This window comes from Prunus dulcis, chromosome 1 (assembly GCF_902201215.1).
Source record: "Prunus dulcis chromosome 1, ALMONDv2, whole genome shotgun sequence".
In the NCBI taxonomy this organism is placed as follows: Eukaryota; Viridiplantae; Streptophyta; class Magnoliopsida; order Rosales; family Rosaceae; genus Prunus; species Prunus dulcis.
In genome coordinates, this window is record NC_047650.1 from 27,724,774 (window position 1) to 27,746,809 (window position 22,036).

General features: G+C 35.5%; 2 protein-coding genes across 2 annotated transcripts; both read right to left on the minus strand.

Annotated features, from left to right (window-relative positions):
- Nucleotides 1-4,700: 4,700 nt before the first annotated feature.
- On the minus strand, nucleotides 4,701-5,375 carry LOC117615617 (MLP-like protein 328). The gene is made up of 2 exons (XM_034344728.1): nucleotides 5,147-5,375; nucleotides 4,701-5,010 (listed from the first exon to the last, which is right to left on the minus strand). Exons 1-2 carry the CDS (start codon nucleotides 5,331-5,333, stop codon nucleotides 4,745-4,747), a joined length of 453 nt encoding a protein of 150 aa, XP_034200619.1. The 5' UTR covers nucleotides 5,334-5,375; the 3' UTR covers nucleotides 4,701-4,744.
- An 8,487-nt stretch (nucleotides 5,376-13,862) lies between these two features.
- LOC117615688 (MLP-like protein 328) lies at nucleotides 13,863-14,492 on the minus strand. Its single transcript, XM_034344820.1, has 2 exons — nucleotides 14,282-14,492; nucleotides 13,863-14,141 (listed from the first exon to the last, which is right to left on the minus strand). The coding sequence occupies exons 1-2, from the start codon at nucleotides 14,466-14,468 to the stop codon at nucleotides 13,876-13,878; spliced, it is 453 nt and encodes a 150-aa protein (XP_034200711.1). The 5' UTR covers nucleotides 14,469-14,492; the 3' UTR covers nucleotides 13,863-13,875.
- Between the last annotated feature and the right edge of the window lie 7,544 nt (nucleotides 14,493-22,036).

A 22,036-nucleotide genomic window follows, 5' to 3' on the forward strand; every position in this document is an offset into this window, starting at 1 on the left:
ATTCGCCTATGATATTTAGGTCAAATATCAACACATAGAAACTCATTAAAATTAGTGAAAACCTCCAACAAGCATGTAAACCCTAGGAGTATGGTGTTTACCCTAGACGAATTGCAAATCCTAATCACAAGAAGCAAACCTCAAATTAAGTATGGTATTTACTCTAATTTGCATCTGATTAACTCAATTAAAAGTCTAGATGATGATCAAGCATCAAGATAATCAACCAAGTTATTAAGCACAATGATTAAGAATCCAACATCAAACGGCAATCAATAGATAGGTAAAATAAGAAAACTAGATTATCATACTAGGGCAACATCATGCCCTAGCAAAAGAAAATTAATTACACATAATCATAGAATTCAACATAAACAAAAACATAAGGAAGAAACAATAAACCTTAGCCAATTGCGGTACTCTTCTTGCATCTCCAATTTCTTAGTGATAAGTCCATAAATTTACACATTTATGTACTCTTTATACTTAGTTTTTGTAGGAGAATTTGAATTAATAAGGACTTATTACTTTATTTTCTCAATTTTCAGCTTTCCAGAGCAAGTAATTTGTTTTTAAAGGAAATACGACTTTTTGATGGAGTTTTAGTACGAGACTAGTTAGATGAAAGCTAAGATCTTGAAGATGATTGTGGAATTTTTCTAGAATTTTCGGAGCAGCTAATGAGAGCAGTCTTTGAAGTTAAGTCATCATAAGATGCAATCCCGTCAAAACTGTGCTGCTATGGAAGAATGACTATTTGAAGACTTTCCTGATTTTTCCTCAAGGCGTGCAATATATAGCTAGAAAGATAAGATTTTTTCCTGAATTTTCTTGGAGGAGGAACAACCCCAAACGTGCGTGCAAAGTAACTAATGTGTTATCCCAGTCACAGTAGGAAGAGGAGTCAATTACTTACCCATTTTGGATTTATGTTTTAATTAGGTTTTTCTTTATTCTTGGGCTGCTGTAAAAGCCCAGCTAGGGAGGAATAGATGTGTGGTGTTTTATTTAAGCATGAGAAACAACTCTTTAGGAGATACACAAAGACTATGAGAAATTAGAGACACCGGCCGCAATTGGCTAAGTTTGATTGTTTCTTCCTTATGTTTTTGCTTATGTCGAATTATATGATTATGTTTAACTAATTTTCTTTTGCTAGGGCATAATGTAGCCCTAGTATGATAATCTAGTTTTCTTATTTTACCTCTCTATTGATTGCCGTTTGATGTTGGATTCTTAATCATTGTGCTTAATAACTTGGTTGATTATCTTGATGCTTGATCACCATCTAGACTTTTAATTGAGTTAATCGGATGCAAATTAGAGTAAATACCATACTTAATTTGAGGTTTGCTTCTTGTGATTAGGATTTGTAATTCGTCTAGGATAAATACCATACTCCTAGGGTTTACATGTTTGTTCGAGGTTTTCATTGATTTTCATGAGTTTCTATGTGTTGATATTTGACCTAAATACCATAGGCGAATTGTATGTGGGAATATACGAGTTAGCCTAAATACCATAGGTAATTCATGAAAAAAGAAAACTAAGTGGCAAAATCAAATGGTTAGTTAATAGGTAGGTGAATAAAAGGCTAGATTGGATTACTAGTGGTGAATTCATTGTCCTATTGCTTCTATCAATTTGGCTTTCTCATTCTTGTGTTTCGTGACTTCCTACTTGTTTTTTCTTTTAATTTCGTTGGTAATTAAATCATTCTTTTAAAAATTCCTTTTGTGTTTACGTGAGTATGCTACGTGTTTAATTTCTTATTTATATACTTAGAGTAGTTAAAGTATTTTGTGAAGTAAATTAGGTTAGACTAATTGATAGTTGAACTCAATCCTCGTGGGAATGACCTCGTAATTGCCATACTATATTACGATTGACCTTGTGCACTTGCGAGTATAATTTGTGTTTAGACTAATCTTTATAATCTCCATTTTTCAGGTATTTACTCTAATTTGCATTTGATTAACTCAATTAAAAGTCTAGATGGTGATCAAACATCAAGATAATCAAAGCACAATGATTAAGAATCCAACATCAAACGGCAATCAATAGATAGGTAAAATAAGAAAACTAGATTATCATACTAGGGCAACATCATGCCCTTGCAAAAGAAAATTAGTTACACATAATCATAGAATTCAACATAAACAAAAATATAAGGAAGAAACAATAAACCTTAGCCAATTGCGGTACTCTTCCAGCATCTCCAATTTCTCCTAGTCTTTGCTTCCTTCTAAAGAAGTTGTTTCTCATGCTTAAATAAAACACCACACGTCTATTCCTACCCTAACTGGGCTTTTACAATAGCCCAAAAATAAAGAAAAATCTAATTAAAACATAAATCCAAAATGGGTAAGTAATTGACTCATCTTCCTACTTTCACTAGGATAACACATTAGTTACTTTGCACGCACGTTTGAAATCATTCATACTCCAAGAAAATTCGAAATAAATATGTAAATTGTAGGTCTTTCTCTTATCTTTCCAGCCATATATCACACGCCTTGAGAAAAAAAAAAAAAAAAGTCTTCAAATAATCATTCTTCCATAGCAGCACAGTTTTGACGGGACTTCACTTTTATGCTAGCTTAACTTCAAAGACTGCTCTCATTGGTTGCTCCGAAAATTCTAGAAAAATTCCACAATCATCTTCAAGATCTTAGCTTTCATTTCCAATTGGTCTTGTACTAAAACTCCACCAAAAAGTTATATTTCCGTTGAAAACCAATTACTTGCTCAAGAAAGCTGAAAATTGAGAAAATAAAGTGATAAGTCCTTTTTCAATCAAATTCTCCTACAAAAACTAAGTATAAAGAGTACATAAATGTGTAAATTTATGGACTAGGGTTTTCTCAATTAGGTTTTTCTGGTAGTTTCGAGCAAATGAACTTTAAGAAAGTAGAAACCTTAGTATTTACTGCATTTGGTTCATGGGGAAAGGAGCATGGGAATGAGAAATTATTTACCTTCCCATGTTTGGTAAGTCCAGGCTTGAAAAAGTAATTTATATTGGGTTTCATTTTCCGTCCTCATGGGAAACCAAGACAAGCATTAATTACAACTTTTTATGACCAATTACCACAATTAACAATTAAAAATACCATGGCAAAATTAATTACACTTTTTAATATATATATATATATATATATAAATTTTGATTTAGGGATATAATTGAAAAACTAAACAAAATGTATTTTCAATTCATACACTAACCACACATAGGAAATGAAATAAAATGATATTTTCTAGTTATTTTTTCAACATTATATCAAATATAGGAAATAAATTTTCGATTTCCTTTTCCATGAAAAACTACATATAGAAATTGATTTCTCATCAATTCATTTCCATGAACCAAAACACAGAGTGAGTACTCCACTAATGAACTTGAATCGGGTCATGATCGAGTCTACTGCCCATCCTTTGTTCAGTCAATTTCAAGAAACACCTGGTGGGGCATTCCTATCCAACCAGCCAAATCCCCAAAGGGTAATGATCCGCGGCTGCCATGAGATTTTCATGCAAAACTTGACATGGCGGTGTGCAAAATATGTCAAACAATTCTCAAAAGTTGTGGTCTTTCTCGATGCCAGCAGCATGGGTGGAGCAAATAATTGCACTAGATGAAAAGTACTGCAAACCAAGCGGGCCATATTGGAAGATACATCAATAATTCAGCTTTGCCCTTCGTAGCAAATTTGAGTGATAAATTGTATGGTTAAGTAGAAATAAGGTACTTATGTTAATGCAAAACAAGAACAACAATAAAAAAAAAGGATAATATTTTAGGAGTAGCACAATATACTGATCATAATTTATTCTTTTGGATGAGTTAATACACCCAGGAAAACTTGTTCACACACAATCAATATACTTATATATTGCACACAATTCAATTCATTCTTGTCTATAAATTCCAAGATAGAAATTGCAAGTCCGAAACGGTACTAAACAACCAGGATAGCTTACCCTTATTTTATTACATATATCCTTCAAAGTTGCGCGCATAAATCTTGTTGTCTTGTTGTTGTAATTATTCCTTAAGAAGATGTGCATCAATATCTTGAATGACATTGACCAAAAAACCGGATGTACTTATGTGGAGGCGGATCGTTCTCATTAAGTCTTCGATATTCTAGGGTAATTTTCACCAAACCTCCTTCACTCTTTGGAGTGACCTGGAGAATGATCTTATAGCTTTTGTAGTTGTCCAACACATGTGATCCTTCCAAAGCAGTAAGACTCACCAACTTGTTTGCTTCATCTATTTCCACCTTTTCCTTGAAAGTTTCAACATTTCCATATACATGATTTGATCTATATGAGATGTGGCAGTTAAACGTGTCGGGATCTTGCACATGGTAGGTATACCTGTACCATCTATACCTATCAAATTTAAATTCTGGACCCCAAACAAAACCTTACCAAATTTAATTTCTTAATTTAGTTAGAGTATATCAGTGAACTTGAATAATGGAGCTAATCTACTTCGAATCCAAGCGCGCAACATATACCAGATGGATATTGTTGATTTTTAAGTCTATATATATATAGAGCACACCACGCATTTTATTTTATGTATGTGATAATCCACATAGCTAATACATCACAATATATCACATATCCCTTCATGCCACAAAGAAAAACTTACATAAAACAAAGCATTACTTATAATATTAACCAGACAAAGCACGCATTAACATACATATATATGTATGCTTTTGATATTCGATTATGCCTTGCCAAAGTGAGCATCAAGATCCCTGACAAGGGTAACCATGAGACCAACATATCTATCTGGAGCTTCAACATCCGCATTCCGTTTCTCATAATGAATCGTCAGGTTGGCAACGCTAACCTCACCCTTCTGAGTGAACTGAAAGATGGCCTTAAAGCTCTTGTAATACTTGAACATTTCTCCGTCCAATCCAGTCAGAGTTGCCACCTTGTTCTCGTCGTCGTACTCGACCTTTTCCTTGAATGTCCCAACTTCGTCCCCTATCACATTTAACAAAGATACATATATAAGCTCATCTTATGATGTTTTTTTCATACCCATATGATATAGTTAACAACGAAACAGAAAATAATTAAACTTGTCCTAAGTGGGTTCACCATATAGTTACTTAATTACCTAGATGATAATTCCAGATCTTAACAGAGCCGTGCGTTTCCCAATCTCCTTCATGCACCTGAACGCCTTTGATATGGCCAGAAGAAACATTTGGGATGAGGTGGGCTTGGCCCTTGAAGATTTTGTAGAACTTATCAGCAGGTGACTTGAGTTCTATTTGAGTCCCAATAAAACCGTGCAGAGCCATGCTTATGCTTATCAGTTCTGAAATTTGATATGTAAAAGGCAGAATGTTGTAATAACAGAGATTTACAACCTTAAGGAATCATATTAAAATGTTTGGCACATGAGAGTTCTCTAACATTTTAAATTTTATCCACAATCTTGTCATAACAGAGATTCACAACAATAAGAACTCATGTTACAGTTTTTGGGACCTTAGAGTTCCATACAATTGTAAAGGTTAACCCTAAGCTTGTAAAAACAATGGTTTACAACCTTAAGGAATCCTATTAAAATGTGCCAACCCTAAGCTTGTAAAAACAATGGTTTGTAAGTTCTTGAAAAATATAAACATGTTTAACACTAACCTGAGTCTGACATGGTGCTGGACAGAATGGTTGTGCAAAGGTACTAAAGACTCTTCTCCTAGAAACCGATCCTCATAGCTATAACTCTGATGGGTGAATTTCTGATTAGCTTAGATGTGTATATCGGATCTAGGAGGGAGCCTTCTATATATATGCATCTCTCTAAGTGTCCTGCCCATCAGGAAACACTTAGAGATATCCTTCATGCGATAGAACTAATCTATTCCAATCCTTGTAGAACTAGGAACCTTTAAGCCTTCATTATCCTTATTAAACACTGAGTTAAAGGCTACCTAATCGAGATAAGTTTGAGTTCCTGATAAACAATAAGTCTTTCAATCCTTTATAGATTAGAAGATCACTTCAGTAGGTTTAAGGCAATAAACCTTCTTACATTCTCCCACTTGATCTAATAATCAATTCAGACTTATTGCTCATCACTTGATGGCCATGTGGAACTCAAAATTCTCTTGTTCCTTTATCAAGCCACTGTCATTTTGAAAATTCATAGAGGACTATCGAAGTACACTGGATATATAACATCCAAGACTTTTATAATCACATATATGAACCTGCAAAACACATAAGGCATCCAACTAGATTGAAAATGAGAACCCTTTTGTTTTACTGTAAGTGTAATAAAACAAAACAGTTCTTTGCTCACCCTTTAAGACTACCAAGGTCTCCTTTAATGACTCATTCATAGATTCAAACTGCAAAACATAATGCTAGCATGATCACAGTTTGGCCTTTATTCTATTTGTCATCCAGAAGCAGTAAATGCAAAACATTATATAAAAACAATTCAAATAAGTCTACTTTAAACAGAATCTGACTAGATAGAACTAGTTAACAAAATCAAAATAAAACATGACTGCAAGAACTCTAGCTCCCACTGACTCCCACTGACTTTAGGTATCAAAACTGAATTGCAATCCCATGCTTGCCACATGTCTGTGAAAAACATGATTAGGCAGCCCTTTATTCAAGGGGTCTGCAATCATAAAATCTGTGCCAATGTGACTTAGAGCAGTCTCTCCATCTCTGATCTTTTCCTTCGCAGATAAGAACTTTAAATGCAAATGCCTCATTCCACTTGATCTCTTATTTCCTTGCGCAAAATACACTGCTGCAGTATTGTCATTCCATAACTGAATCGGTCTCTGTATTGAATCCACAATTTTCAGCATGGACATGAAATTTTTGAGCCACACTGCCATTGAAGTGGCTTCATAAACTGCCAAGAACTCTGCTTGCATGGTGGAGGTTGAAACATACTGCTGTTTCATGCTCTTCCATGCCACTGCAGCACCTGCAAATAGAAAAACAACTCCTGATGTGCATTTCTTAGTATCCTGGCATCCTGCAAAGTCTGCATCTGCATATCCTTCCAGCTGCAAATTTTCAACCTTTCTATAGACCAATTTGTACTCTTTAGTTCTTTGCAAATACCTTAATACTTTCTTTCCTGCAATCAAATGTGCTTGACCTGGATTAGACTGAAATCTGCCAAGAACACTTATGCAGAATGCTAAGTCTGGCCTAGTGCAGACTTGTGCATACATCAGGCTTCCTACCAATGATGCATAGGGTTTGTCCTTCATCTCCTGTCTCTCTTGCTCAGTTTTAGAAGATTGTTCACTGCTCAATTTATCCCCTTTTGAGAAAGGAACATCGCATCCTGTACAATTTCCCATGTTAAACCTTTTAAGCACTTTCTCAATATATGCCTTTTGGCATAAACCAATCATTTTTCTTTCTGTGTCCCTATTGATTTCAATTCCCAGAACGTAGTTTGCCTCTCCCAGATCACTCATATCAAAATGATTGGATAGCATCCCTTTAGTGTCATGCAACATAGACAGATTGCTACTTGCTAGAAGGATGTCATCCACGTATAGTAGCATAAAAATAAAATTCTTTCCATTGAATTTCATATAGATGCATTCATCTAATGGATTATCAATGAAGCCTTGGGACTTAACAACTTCATCAAATTTGAGATACCATTGTCTTGATGCCTGTTTTAGACCATATATTGATTTCTGCAGCTTGCACACTAAACTTTCTTCCCCTTTTGAGGCAAAACCATCTGGCTGCTTCATATATATTTCTTCAATTAGATCTCCATTTAGGAAGGCTGTCTTAACGTCCATTTGATGAAGATGCAGATCAAAATGAGCAACTAAAGCCATTATAACTCTGAATGAATCTTTAGTCGACACTGGAGAGAAAGTCTCATTGTAATCAACTCCTTCTTCTTGTGTGTAACCTTTTGCCACTAGTCTGGCTTTATACCTGTCTATTTGTCCTTGTGCATTTCTTTTAGTTTTATAGACCCACTTGCATCCTATAGGTTTGCATCCTAGTGGTAAAACTACTAGTTTCCATACCCCATTTTTGCTTATTGATTCTAGTACAGATTCCATGGCTGCAGACCATTGTGTGCACTTGCTACTTTCCATGGCTTGCTTGAAAGTTGCAGGGTCTTCCTCAGTATTGATGTCATGTTCAGATTCTTGTAGATAAACAAAATAGTCATTGGACAAGGCCGGCCTCTTAGGCCTTTGTGACCTCCTGAGTTGTGGATTTGGAACCTGTACTGGTTGATCTGTCTGAACGTCTTCTGCTGCAGTTTGTTGGTTTTCTGTCACTTCTCCTTCTTCATTATTTCTTTCTTCATCCATTGGTGAGTCTTGGTTTTCTCCCAAGACATCAAGAGCTAAAATGGTAACATTTCTCATTTGATTCTCATCTGCAGTTTCCTTGTTTTCCAAAACCTCATCAAAATCAAAATCTGTATCATCTAATCCTCCATCTTCTTCTTCAATGAAGATTGCTCTTTGTGTTTCCACAAATCTTGTGTTATGTTTGGGACAATAAAACCTGTAACCTTTTGTCCTATCTGGATATCCTATGAAGAAACAACTCACAGTTTTGGAATCAAGTTTCTTCTGCATTGGATTGTATAATTTTTCCTCTGCCTTGCATCCCTAGGTTTTTAGATGAGCCAAACTAGGCTTTCTTTTGCTCCAGATTTCGTAGGGTATCTTGTTTGTAGCTTTGGTAGGTACTCTATTGACAAGATAATTTGCAGTTTTTAAAGCTTCTCCCCATAGAAAAGTAGGAAGCTTTGCACAGCACATCATGCTTCTCACCATCTCTATTAAGGTTCTATTTCTCCTTTCTGAAACACCATTCTGTTGTGGTGTCCCAGGATTTGTATACTGTGCAATAATGCCCTTTTGCTGCAAAAAGTTTGCAAAAGGTCCTGGATTTCTTCCCCTTTCAGTGAACTTGCCATAGAACTCCCTCCCCTATCTGATCTTACAACCTTTATCTTAGAATCCATCTGGTTTTCTACTTCTGCTTTGTAGATTTTAAACATTTCCAGTGCTTTGGACTTTTTTGTTATCAGATACACATATCCATATCTTGAAAAATCATCTGTGAAGGTAATAAAATACCTGAAACCATCATGTGTATCAACTGGAAAAGGTCCGCAAATATCTGTGTGTATTATCTCAAGTAGTTTTTCACTCTTTATCGCCCCTTTCTTTCTGAGATTTGTCAATTTTCCTTTTGCACATTCAATGCATGTTTTATCTTGTTCATGGTGGTTAAGTGGTGGAAGAATTGATTCTTTGCTTAAGAGATTCATTCTTTCTTTCGAGACATGTCCAAGTCTCTTATGCCATAGTGTGAAGGGTGCAGTATTACAAGGTCTTTTTGAACTTAACACATTTATCATCTCTGTACTTTGATTTGGCAATTTGCAGTTCAAACGAAACATCCCATCGATCAACAATCCATTACCAATAAAACTTTTATTTCTGAAAATGGAGAAACCAGACTCATCAAACTCAAACTGTAAGTTTGATTTTACAAGCTTGCTAACTGATAATAAGTTCCTTGTCATAGAAGGTACATAAACGACATCAACTAATTCCAAAACAAAACCTGACTCCAACTCAAGGCTAGCTAAACCAACAAAATCTACTCTAACTCTTTCTCCATTTCCCACGAACACCTTCAAGTCATCCTTGTTTGGCACCCTCTTTGTTTTGAATCCCTGCAGAGAGTTAGTTACATGAACTGTTGCACCACTATCTATCCACCATGAATTAGATAAAACTTCAACTGTATTAGATTCATAAATCACAGAGACATTTTCATGCTTACCTTTTCCCTTTTGCTTGTCCAACCAGCGTTTGTATCTTCTGCAGTCTCTCTTCAAATGCCCAAACTTCTTGCAGAAGAAACACTTCAAGCCTACTGGACCTATGCCCTTTGCAGTCTCATCTTTCCTTTGCTGCTTATCTGCATTCTTGTTTTTGGACCATTCCTTTGGTTTGAATTTTGTATCCTGCACCCAACACACTTGTTCTTTGCCTTTGTCTTTTCTAATACTTTGTTCTTCCTGCACACATATACCTATCAAATCAGCAACTGACCATATCTCCTTCTGAGCAATATAAGTGGTTTTCAACTGTCTAAATATGCTAGGTAGGGAGTTAATGGCGAAGTGCACCATCATGGTCTCATCTACATTGACTTTCAGGGCTTTCAGCTTGTTTCCTATCTCAACCATGTTTAGAATGTGAGTCCTTATGCAGCCTTCTCCATTGTATTTCATGTCTGTCAGCTGGCTCATGAGTGTGCCTATTTCAGCTTTCTTAGATCCTTGGAAGTTTTCTGCAATAGCTTCCATGAACTGCTTAGCATTCTCAGTTTCGATAATACTTCCTCTGACTTCTTCTGAAATAGACCTCCTCATGATCAGAATTGCCATTTTGTTAGCTTTAATCCACTTTGTATATTTTGCCTTAGTCTCAGCAGATGCATCATTAGCAGGTACTGATAGAGCTTCATCAATAAAAACCATCTCATAATCCAGAAGTCCAAGAGCAATTTCCACATCTTCTCTCCATTTCTTATAATTTGAGCCAGTGAGAGTTCGAATCGAGTTATGATTGACTGTACATGTTTTAAAACAAGATAAGCACTTTATATAAACAACTTTCCCCAGGACTTTAATCAAACACACTTAACCACATCTTTGGACAGTAAATTAAGTATGCTTTTTTGACACTGGAAAACGAATAGATATGAACTTCCTGAGAAAAAGATCTTCCACATCTTTAGACAGAAGAAAATCTTTCACTAATCCATATCCATCCATGTTCTATGTCAATCCACCATGATGAAAACGTATCAAAATGCTTACATCTTTGGACAGAAAGTCATTTTGATATGTTCTGCATCATGATGCAAAATTTTTGATCATGACCTTTGAATACAATGATCATGCAGTGATTGAGTTGCTTTGGCTTACTCAATCACCACACAAACACTGTAAGCGATGATCTGTACTGTCATGAACATGATAAAGTTCATACTTTATACTGTTATCATGTTCATACTTTATAACTTAAAAACTGTCAGTTTATTTCCTTTGATTTTCCTGAACGAGATTTGTTAGGTAAAACATGATATAACTTAAGCTCTGATACCACATGTAAGTTCTTGAAAATCATAAACATGTTTAACACTAACCTGAGTCTGACATGGTGCTGGACAGATTGGTTGTGCAAGGTACTGAAGACTCTTCTCCTAGAAACCGATCCTTATAGCTATAACTCTGATGGGTGAATTTCTGATTAGCTTAGATGTGTGTATCGGATCTAGGAGGGAGCCTTCTATATATATATATGCATCTCTCTAAGTGTCCTGCCCATCAAGAAACACTTAGAGATAGATATCCTTCATGCGATAGAACTAATCTATTCCAATCCTTGTAGAACTAGGAACCTTTAAGCCTTCATTATCCTTATTAAACACTGTTTTAAAGGCTACCTAATCGAGATAGGTTTGAGTTCCTGATAAACAATAAGTCTTTCAATCCTTTATTGATTAGAAGATCACTTCAGTAGGTTTAAGGCAATAAACCTTCTTACATGGTTTACAACCTTAAGGAATCCTATTAAAATGTTTGGCACATGAGAGTTCTCTAACATTTTAAATTTTATCCATAATCTTGTAAGAACAGAGATTTACAACATTAAGAACTCATGTTACAGTTTTTGGGACCTTAGAGTTCCATACAATTGTAAAGGTTATCCCTAAGCTTGTAAAAACAATGGTTTACAACCTTAAGGAATCATATTAAAATGTTTGGCACATGAGAGTTCTCTAACATTTTAAATTTTATTCATAATCTTGTAATAACAGAGATTTACAACATTAAGGACTTATGTTACAGTTTTTGGGAACTTAGGGTTCCATACAATTGTAAATGTTATCCAAACTTGTAAAAACAATGATTTACAACCTCAAGGAATCATATTAAAATGTTTGGCACATGAGAGTTCTCTAATATTTTAAAATTTATCCATAATCTTGTAATAACAGAGGTTTATAATATTAAGGACTCATATTACAATGTTTGGCACCTATACGTCTTGTCACATTGCAAAGTCTATCCTTAATATTGTAGATTACAAGATTTTGGTTCGAATTTATGAGCTTTTGCATCGTAATTACAAGGTTGACTCTAATCCATAATATTGTAATAGACTAATTTACAATGAAAATGATGTCGATTACAATATTAAGGTTTGGTTGGACCTTAAAAAAGTAAAATTGTTCTTAGTTTTTGTAAAAACCAATATTTACAACATTAATTACTCATGTTGCAGTTTTTGGGACTTGAGAGTTCCATAACATTGTAAATGTTATCTATATGCTTGTAAAAATATTGGTTTACAACCTTAAGAAATCATATTAAAATATTTGGCACATAGATGTTCCATAACATTGTAAAGTTTACCTTCATCTTGTAGATTACAGAATTTGGGTTCGAATTTACGAGCTTTTACACCATGAATAAAACGTTAAGTGACTGTGGCAATTGATGGGTATCGATTTGCCAATTGATGGGTATCGATTTGCCAATTGGACTGTAACATATTTTAATATTTAATAAACCTTTTTACCTCCAATACTAGGTTTCCAGATTTTCTATATCAAAGGTGTAGATTAGTCCATATCCCACTAATCTCAATCTAACGGCCCATATCCTTTGGTGTACCCATAGACCAAAGGACTAGAGAATTTTCCTAGATGGAAATTGCAAACTAAAATTGGAAAACTTCTCCGCAATTCAGCTTTGGCCTTGTCCAATAATTATCCCCAATCTTTTTATTATTTTATATAGATCTTTTTTTTTTTTTTTTTTTTTCAATTGTTAAGTATTAAGGCTATTTGTAGTTGATATAACGAATGTGAGCAAAAACTGGACAAATCACACCACTCATTTTATTTTATATATGCGATAACCGTAGTTATCAGACTATAACATCAATCAATCTTTTCTTTTGTTTCTATTTTGGCAAACCGAAGTAATGGAAGTTCCTATCACATTAATTAACACGATTATGTTACGTCGTGGGTTTTGAGAGGGAGGGTGCTTATTGCGCTGCCGGCTGGGTTGAGTTGTGTTTGCTTTGGATTAGTTGGCATGAGAGTTTCGTCCATACATTATTAGGAAATTTTTTAGTGTTGCTTATGGAATGAAAGAACGTGAAAACTTTTTTCTTTGTGGTATCTATCCTTCATTCGTCGCATCCAGCTACACTTTCTTTTCTTTATGTCGATTGTTAATATTAAAGTAAACCAGCAATTTCACAGGGAAGGGGCAGAGAGATAAAGAAAGGGAGAGACGAAGAGGGAAAAGGAGAGCGCAAATTATGAAGGAAAGAGCTTCCAGCTGCTTCTACTACTTTTTTTACTACTTTTAGCTTGTGTCTTTTTCATCTACAAGGCTAAGTGTTCAGTGTGAAATTCGAATCCAAGCACGCAACATACTTCAGATTTTTTTATCTTTTAAGTACTTTGAATCCAAGCGCGCAACATATACTAGTTGGATATTGTTGATTTTTAAGTCTATTTTGTACTTGATATATGAATGATGATCAAGAACTGGAGATATATATATATATATATATACATATATATAGCACACCACGCATTTTATTTTATGTATGTGATAACCCACATAGCTAATACATCACAATATATCACATATGAAATCCCCTCATGCACTTGCCATAAAGAAAAACTTACATAAAACAAAGCATTACTTATAATATTAACCAGACAAAGCATGCATTAACATATATATGTGCTTTTGATATTCGATTATGCCTTGGCAAAGTGAGCATCAAGATCCCTGACGAGGGTAACCATGAGACCAAGATATCTATCTGGAGCTTCAACATCCGCATTCCGTTTCTCATAGTGAATCGTCAGGTTGGCAACACTAACATTACCCTTTTGAGTGAACTGACAGATGCCCTTAAAGCTCTTGTAATACTTGAACAGTTCTCCGTCCAATCCAATATGAGTTGCCGCCATGTTCTTGTCGTCGTACTCAACCTTTTCCTTGAAAGTCCCAACTTCGTCCCCTGTCACATTTATTTCACAACAACAAAATATATATAAGCTCATCTTATGATGTTTTTTTCATACCCATATCATATAGTTAACAATGAAACAGAAAATTACTAAACTTGTCCTAAGTGGGTCACCATAGTTACTTAATTACCTAGATGATAATTCCAGATCTTAACAGAGCCGTGCGTTTCCCAATCTCCTTCATGCACCTGAACGCCTTTGATATGGCCAGAAGAAACATTTGGGATGAGGTGGGCTTGGCCCTTGAAGATTTTGTAGAACTTATCAGCAGGTGACTTGAGTTCTATTTGAGTCCCAATAAAACCGTGCAGAGCCATGCTTATGCTTATCAGTTTTGAAATTTGATATGGATAAGGCAGAATGTTAAACAACGTATAACTTGGCTTCTCCTTAAATACAAGTCATTACAGTTAAATTGCCTGATATTTTATATTATAACTTTAAGCGGTAGCAGATGCTTGCTCATCATGAAACTCACGAAACACATGAAACACATTTACTAATGATCACAATATGTGTGGAGAAGACAAGTAAGGTCACCTCCAACCATGATGGGGCTAAATTTAAATTCTACTCTCTAAAATTCAACTATTCATGTATTGCCCGGATTCAAAATGTTTTTTCCTCCAACCATACAGACTTATAATTTGAGTCCTCAGATTTATTAAATTGGTTAAGAATGGTTAACATGGTAGGTATACCTATGCTATCTATACATCAAATCTAAATTTTGGACCCCAAACAAAACCCTACCAAATTTAATTTCTTAATTTAGTTAGAGTATATCAGTGAACTTGATTAATGGAGCTAACCCACTTTGAGAACGTAGAATTTAACATTCGTATTTACTTTTTTTTGTCAAAGTTAGGAAGGAAAGGGGAAAACTCACACACATTGTTAACTTAAGAACTTGGACTCATGACTGCTTGGGAGTACACAAAGACCTGGATTAATCCAACTAATTAACGCCACAATATTTTTTAGGCATTACATGCAAAATGGGATATTATTCAACCGAATCTTAGAACTTGTGGTGGCTATTTGAGTGCCAGTCACACCATGAAGCAAATAAATAATGCATTAGATGGAAACTGCAAATTAAAATTGGAAGACTTCTCCGCAATTCAGCTTTGGAAATATTTTTGCTTACCACTTTAACCTAAGGTGTACCTTCATCATCCTTCTCAACATTTGACACGTGTCTATTGGCATAACTATAGTTAACTCTTTACTTTATATTTATGGAACCATGGTTATGTCAATAGACATATGTCAAGTGTTGAGAAGGGTGGTGAGGGTACACCTTGAGTTAAAGTGGTGAGCAAAAATACTCACATTCAACTTTGGCTTTGTCCAATAATTATCCCCAATCTTTTTTTTAAAATTATTTTATTGATATTTTTTTTTCAATGTTTTTCAATTGTTAAGTATTAAGGCTATTTGTAGTTGATATAACGAATGGTGAGCAAAACTCACGAGTAACTTTCCAGTGGGTCACCCATCATGGGATTGATCTACCCCAAACTCGCTTAACTTCGGATTTCCCATGACTCCGAAGCCAGTGAGCTCCTAAAAGGCCTCGTGCTAGATGGAAGCGGGCATGTACATATAAAGCACATCACCCCTCTTCGTGGGTGGCTGTGGGATATTACAATCCACCCCCCCTTAAGGGCCCAACGTCCTCATCGGCACACTCGCACCATACGGCAGAGTGGCTCTAATACCAAATTGTCACACTCCGGATCGGTTCCGTCGTAGCACGATATTGTCCTTTTTTAGGCCGCATGCCCTCATGGTTTTGTTTCTAGGAACCCATCCTGTGATTGCTTTAGTCCAAACTAGCTTAACTTCAGAGTTCCCATGACTCCGAAGCCAATGAGCTCTCAAAAGACCTCGTGCTAGATGGAGGCGGGCATGTACATATAAGGCACATCACCTCTTCTCTGTTGGTTGATGTGGGATATTACAACTTATTTTATTTTAAGAAAAATTAGGTATTAGACATAAGTAACTTTACGAATTTGTATTTGAGACATTGAGTATTTTTGTTTGGGTTTTAATACATAGGAAAGAATTGTTATTTTGGATTAGGCCAAAGAGGATGCCCGGATTCGTTGGGCCAGCTTAAAATAATAACTGAAAAGACAATGCCACTCTTCTTCTTAAAAAGCTTGGCCCAACTATAAAACTTACAAAGTAAATGACTTTTTTTACCCCTGTCAATTTAAATTACGCGTGATTTGAACTTTTATCTTTCGTTTTCGTTCGGCTTAACATTTTGGAGCTCTGGTTTGTTTAGCTGCGATTGGAGCTTCGATTTTCTAGTAGGTTTTCATTTGATTTTCTTCGGTTTTCTGTTTTGTTTTGATTACGTTTTGTGTTATTTAGATTGATCTTTAGGTTTTGGGTGTAATTTGCTTTTGCATGCAGAATCAAGGTTTGTTTTGGCGTGCGATTTCTGTGCTCTAGTTCGATCTTAGTCCTCCTATTTCGAGCTCAGTTTTGTGGCGCGATTTTGTGCATGCCATTTTGTATCTTCTTCGTTTTGTGATGGGGAGATTTTTGGCAGTCCTAGGTGTTGAGGTATGGGTACTTGAGAACCTTTTTTTCGTTCATATCGACTTATATGTTTTCGAAATTTAGTTTAGTACTTTGATCGTGGCTTTTCCTTTTAATTTTGATTCGAAGTTTTTTAATTTTCTATCATAAACTACATTGCTATTTCTGTTTGTTGCAGTTTCTGAGTTTCTTGTTTCATAAACTACATTGCAAGTCTATGAGAATGTTACAACTGCTTATGGACTTAAATGTGTTTTGAACTTAGTTTTAGTACTTTGATCATGGCTTTTCCTTTTGGTTTCTATTCAAATTTGAGCATATGTTTTCTCATAAACTACACTGCAATTTCCGTTTATTTCATTTTTTATCAAAAACTGTAGTGCATTTTCCTGTTCCATATTTCGATTTCAAAATAATTTTTCCTAGTCTATGGGAATGTTACAAATGATATTGGACTTAATTGTGTTTTGAACTTAATTTTAGTACTTTTATCATGGCTTTGCCTTTTGGTTTCTTTTCACACTTGAGCAGATTTGTTTTCATAAACTTCACTGCAATTTCCATTTGTTGTAGTTTTTTACTGGGGAAACTGCAGTGCAGTTTCTTGTTTCATAATTCAATTTTAGAATAATATTTGCAAGTCTGTGGGAATGTTATACCTTCTCATGGACTTTTATGTGTTTTGAACTTAGTTTTAGTACTTTGATCATGGATTTGCCTTTTGGTTTCCTTTCAAATTTGAGCAGATTTGTTTTCATAAACTGCACTGCAATTTTCATTTGTTGCTTATACTTGTGCTTTTGGTTTTGTTTTGCAGGGTTTTATCCTTTAGCTTTTGGAGTTATTTATTCTGAGGCAGAGCAGAACTGGACTTGGTTTCTTCAACATTTGGTTGCTATATTGCTACCAATGGGGAGATTGGTGACTTTTTTCTTGGACCATAATCAAAGTTTGTTAAATGCAATGGGGGTTGTGTTTCTTGGATGGCTATTTCCTACTGTTACTATCACCTCAAACAAAATTTGATATCGCAGTACCCGAAGTCGGGTTATGAGAAACTACTCCAAAAATGTGTTATCAATCTATTTAGTAGATGTGCATATGTTGTTACAGAGGAAGAGTTTAGAATAGCAATGGATGAGTTGGTGATTGTTGGGAGTGCGAAAGAGAAGACATTTATATTTGATTTGTCTAGAGATCACTATGCCAACGCATTTTTTAAATGAATGCGTTATGGGGAGATGGCAAACAGTTTAGCCGAGTCATTTAATAACTGGGTTGGTGTATTTCGAGATTTGCCGGTGTTACCTTTGATGGAAGGGACTCGATAGAATTGATGGTATTGAATTCTCAACGACAAATTGACGCTGAGAAGTGGACAACAATTTTGTGTTCAGAGATGGAAACTAGACTGTGGGAAAACGCGTAGGCTAGCAGGACTTGGGCCGTATGCCATTCTAGTTTCACTGTTTTTGAAGTATTTGCTGATTTTTCTGTGATGGTTGATCTTGGGCAAACGACATGTTCTTGCCGTCTTTTGCAAATTGATGATTTTCATTGTACGCATGTCGTGGCTGCAATTCTAGCAAAGAAAGATTCTGTTTATGAGTGTTACTACAGGTCCGACTTCTTTAGAAATGCCTTTGATAGTCCTATTTTTCCTATTCCAGAGATTAGGAAAAGCTTGGGCAGCAACGATTCAGCTGCTAGAGTTGTGCTTCCGCCAATTACAAAGAGGCCAGTCGAAAGATCACCAACGAAGAGGATCAAAGCTTTTGGTGAAGGTACAAGGCCATTGAAATGTAGTCAGTGTAGTGTTGCTGGGCACAACAAGAAGACTTGCAAGGGGGTGCTATGAACATTCCTTCCTAGTTGACGATTGCTAATGTTAGATATGATTTAGTGAATGTATAGTCAATTTCTGCATTGCAGTTTTTAGTTGCTTGTAATTGGCTACATAGCTTCTAATTGGATATTATGAATTTTTGTTTTATTTTTAAGTTAATGAAAATTATACAATTGTTTCATCAGTGGATATTCATTTTTAACTGCCATTCAATGCTTGTTTTCACATTTAAGCATATTTTGTTTCGTAAACTGCATTGCAGTTTCCGTTTGTTGCAATTTTTTGCCAGGAACTGCAATGCAGTTTTTTGTTTCATAATTCGATTTTAGAATAATTTTTTCTAGTATATGGGAATGTTACAACTGCTCATAGAGTTAAATGTGTTTTGATATTAGTTTTAGTACTTTGATCATGGCTTTGCCTTTTCGTTTCTTTTCACATTTGAGCTTATGTTTTTTCATAAACTACATTGCAGTTTCCGTTTGTTGCAGTTTTTTACTAGAAACTGCAGTGCAGTTTTTTTGTTTCATAATTCGATTTTAGAATAATTTGTGCAAGTCTATTGAAATGTTACACCTGCTGACCTACTTAAATGTGTTTTGAACAAAGTTTTAGTACTTTGATAATGGCTTTGGCTTTTGGTTTCTTTTCACATTTGAGCAGTTTTTTTTTTCATACACTGCATTGCAGTTTCCGTTTGTTGCAGTTTCTTGTTTCCTTTTCATTTTGTTGCAAAATGTTCTAAGATTATATGACAGTTTAGATGTATAACAAATCCTTTCTCATATCCCATAACTAGAAATATTTACAAACATCCAGAAGAATTAAGATACATATTGTCTTGAGTTAACAAAAGACAAATCACTAGAGACAATTAATGGGACAGTTTTTGTGGTGCAGGAGTTTTGTGATGTATTTTGCTCGATATTCATTCATGAAATTCTTGTCTACACTTTTTGGAATGGGTTGTCCTTGTGCTATTTTATCCATGTAGAACATGACGAACATGCCACAATCCAACCTGCAAATGAATATGAGATTAGTTTTTGGTTTTGAATGATTTCAAATTGTAATGAATAGTTGAGTAGAAACAATTCTTATGAAGATGAACTTTGTTGAGCACATTCTGTGTCATCCTCAAATGGAAACTGACATAGACACTAAAGAATCCAATTGAGAGTGAGTTCTTCATTTGAGGACATCTCTTGGGGTACATGTGTAGGGGCTCTTCCCTTTGCTTCACAAGTTTTGGTATTTTTCTACTTTCTAACACTTGTGCTTTAGGTCTCATGTATTCTAGCTACCCTCCAACAACATTAACCTATTGAAAGAAGAAGAAAAGAAAAAAAGAAAAGAAAAAAAAAGGGTAATTAATGCATTGCATATTATAATTTTCGTCTGAAATTAGGCAGCGGGTATAATACAGAAACTGCATTATAGTTTGTGTTTGTACTGAGAAATTAAGACAGATACATTCCACTTACAATTTGATGAGAAATGTCCATGCATCTTTCTTGTTTTCTTCCTTCCAATGACCTGAGTGGATTGTAGTATCTCCACTATTGTTCTAGTTTGTGAAATGCAAGGAGGGAATAGTGAAACTCGGAGCTTAAAATGATTGGGAAGAAAAGCACATTGCATTCCCCGAGTTTTTCCAAAAAGGGCATGCATTGAATGGCAATTGGTTAGTATATTTTTTTTCGAAAACTGCAGCAGTGTCTGTTTAATCAATTTTAAAATTTGAAAATAATTCTTACCCAAGTCCATGTAGACATGTACTATGGAGTATCTATCTGTATGGGCCCTATTTTATCCTCCTGGATTTGTATGTAGACTTCAATAACCTATTTCACATTGATTGGAGAAAAATGGAATTGTTAATGGTTAATATATGAGGCACAAATAAGAACCGCAGTGCAGTGTGTGTTTTAGTAGTTTAGACTTACATTTTGTGACAGTTCCAGGTCTCATACAATATCTTTGATATTACAGTTTGTCACTTTCTCATCACGGAGTCCTGCCCAAAAGTTATCACTGCGGATTTGAATACATGAAATTCACAAGATTAGTTTCAGTTTAATTGTAATTAAAAGATGAAATTATTGTTCTTTTGGAATAGGATACAAACCTGGGTTGAGTACTTAAGTAGTATTCTTGAATTTTGTCCCTGTCCTTTTTGGAATTTTCTGCCAATCCTTCCTTTTCCCCCATCCTAGTGCCTTCTTAATTGGCTTTTTTGTGTCTATTTTGGCCGTTCATCTTCATCATCTAATTTTTGCAAACCTAGAATTATTGAATCGTGAAGGCTTGTTCCTTGTGGGGAATGAGGAAGTGGATCTCTAGCACCAGGCTGAGATGCCACTTGTGTTGATTGCAGATTGAACGGAAACTAATTAGAAAATGCATTGGATAAAACGGAAACTACAATGCAGAAAACAGAAACTGCATTGTAGAAACGAAAACTACAGCAGAAACTGCATTGCAATTTCTATTTTCTGCAATGCATTGCATACCTCCATATGATTTTGAGGATCCTCTTGTGTTGATGGCTCCTCAGAAGAGATAAGCTTGAATTGTGGTAATTCTTCATCATCCTTTTTTGCCTCCTTTTTTGGTTGCTTATCTTTTTCGTACTCACGGCAAGATGCTTGATGCCTCTTTCTATAATGCCTCCGACCCAATTTAATCATTTTATTCAATTTGATTCAATTTATTTAATTATGAAATTACAATTTTGCCCTAGGGGTAGGGTTACATGGGTCACTTTTTAGGTTTAAGGAGTTGAGAGAAGATTTGACTTATGAGGAGCAACCTGTGTAGATTCTGGATAAAAAGGAACAAGTGTTGCATTCTAGAACCATAGTGAAGGTGTTGTGGAGGAGTCAAACCATGGAGGAAGGCAGTTGGGAACCCGAGGCACATATGCAGGCCAAGTACCCTCACCTTCTCGAATGACAGGTATGAAATTTCAAGGACGAAATTTTTGTAAGGGGGGTAGGTTGTAACTCCTCTGACCCAATTTAATCATTTTATTAAATTTTATTAAATTTATTTAATTGTGAAATTATAATTTTGCCCTTGGGCTAAGGTCACATTGGTCACTTTTCGGTCCATAAGGATTTTTGGGATTTGAATGGCACCGTTGCTTAGAGCTCGTCGATATGAGTTTGTAGACACGTAGTGTCCCAAATCGAAGTTTTAACGAAGGAGTTATGGTCAACGGAATTGCAGTGGCAGCCGGAATTACCCCATGCATCTTCTCTCTCCTCCCCCGATCTCTCCCCTCCATCGCCACCATTTCTGACAAAACAACTCCCAAAATTCTCCTCTCCTCCTCCTCTACCTAACCCACCTAATTTCTCCGGTCTAAAATTCGGCCAAAATTGCCGTCAATGCCGAAAACTATTCCGACCACCTCTGGTCCCGCCAACACTTGGATCAAGTAGCTCTCTCCTCTCTCTTGCTTTTCCCTGTGTTGTG

Coding starts and splice junctions, on each gene's coding strand:
- LOC117615617 (XM_034344728.1), bottom strand. CDS start 5,333: ATGGCTCTGCACGGTTTTATTGGGACTCAAATAGAACTCAAGTCACCT. Junction 5,011..5,146: donor GATCTGGAATTATCATCTAG/GTAATTAAGTAA, acceptor TAAATGTGATAG/GGGACGAAGTTGGGACATTC.
- LOC117615688 (XM_034344820.1), bottom strand. CDS start 14,468: ATGGCTCTGCACGGTTTTATTGGGACTCAAATAGAACTCAAGTCACCT. Junction 14,142..14,281: donor GATCTGGAATTATCATCTAG/GTAATTAAGTAA, acceptor TAAATGTGACAG/GGGACGAAGTTGGGACTTTC.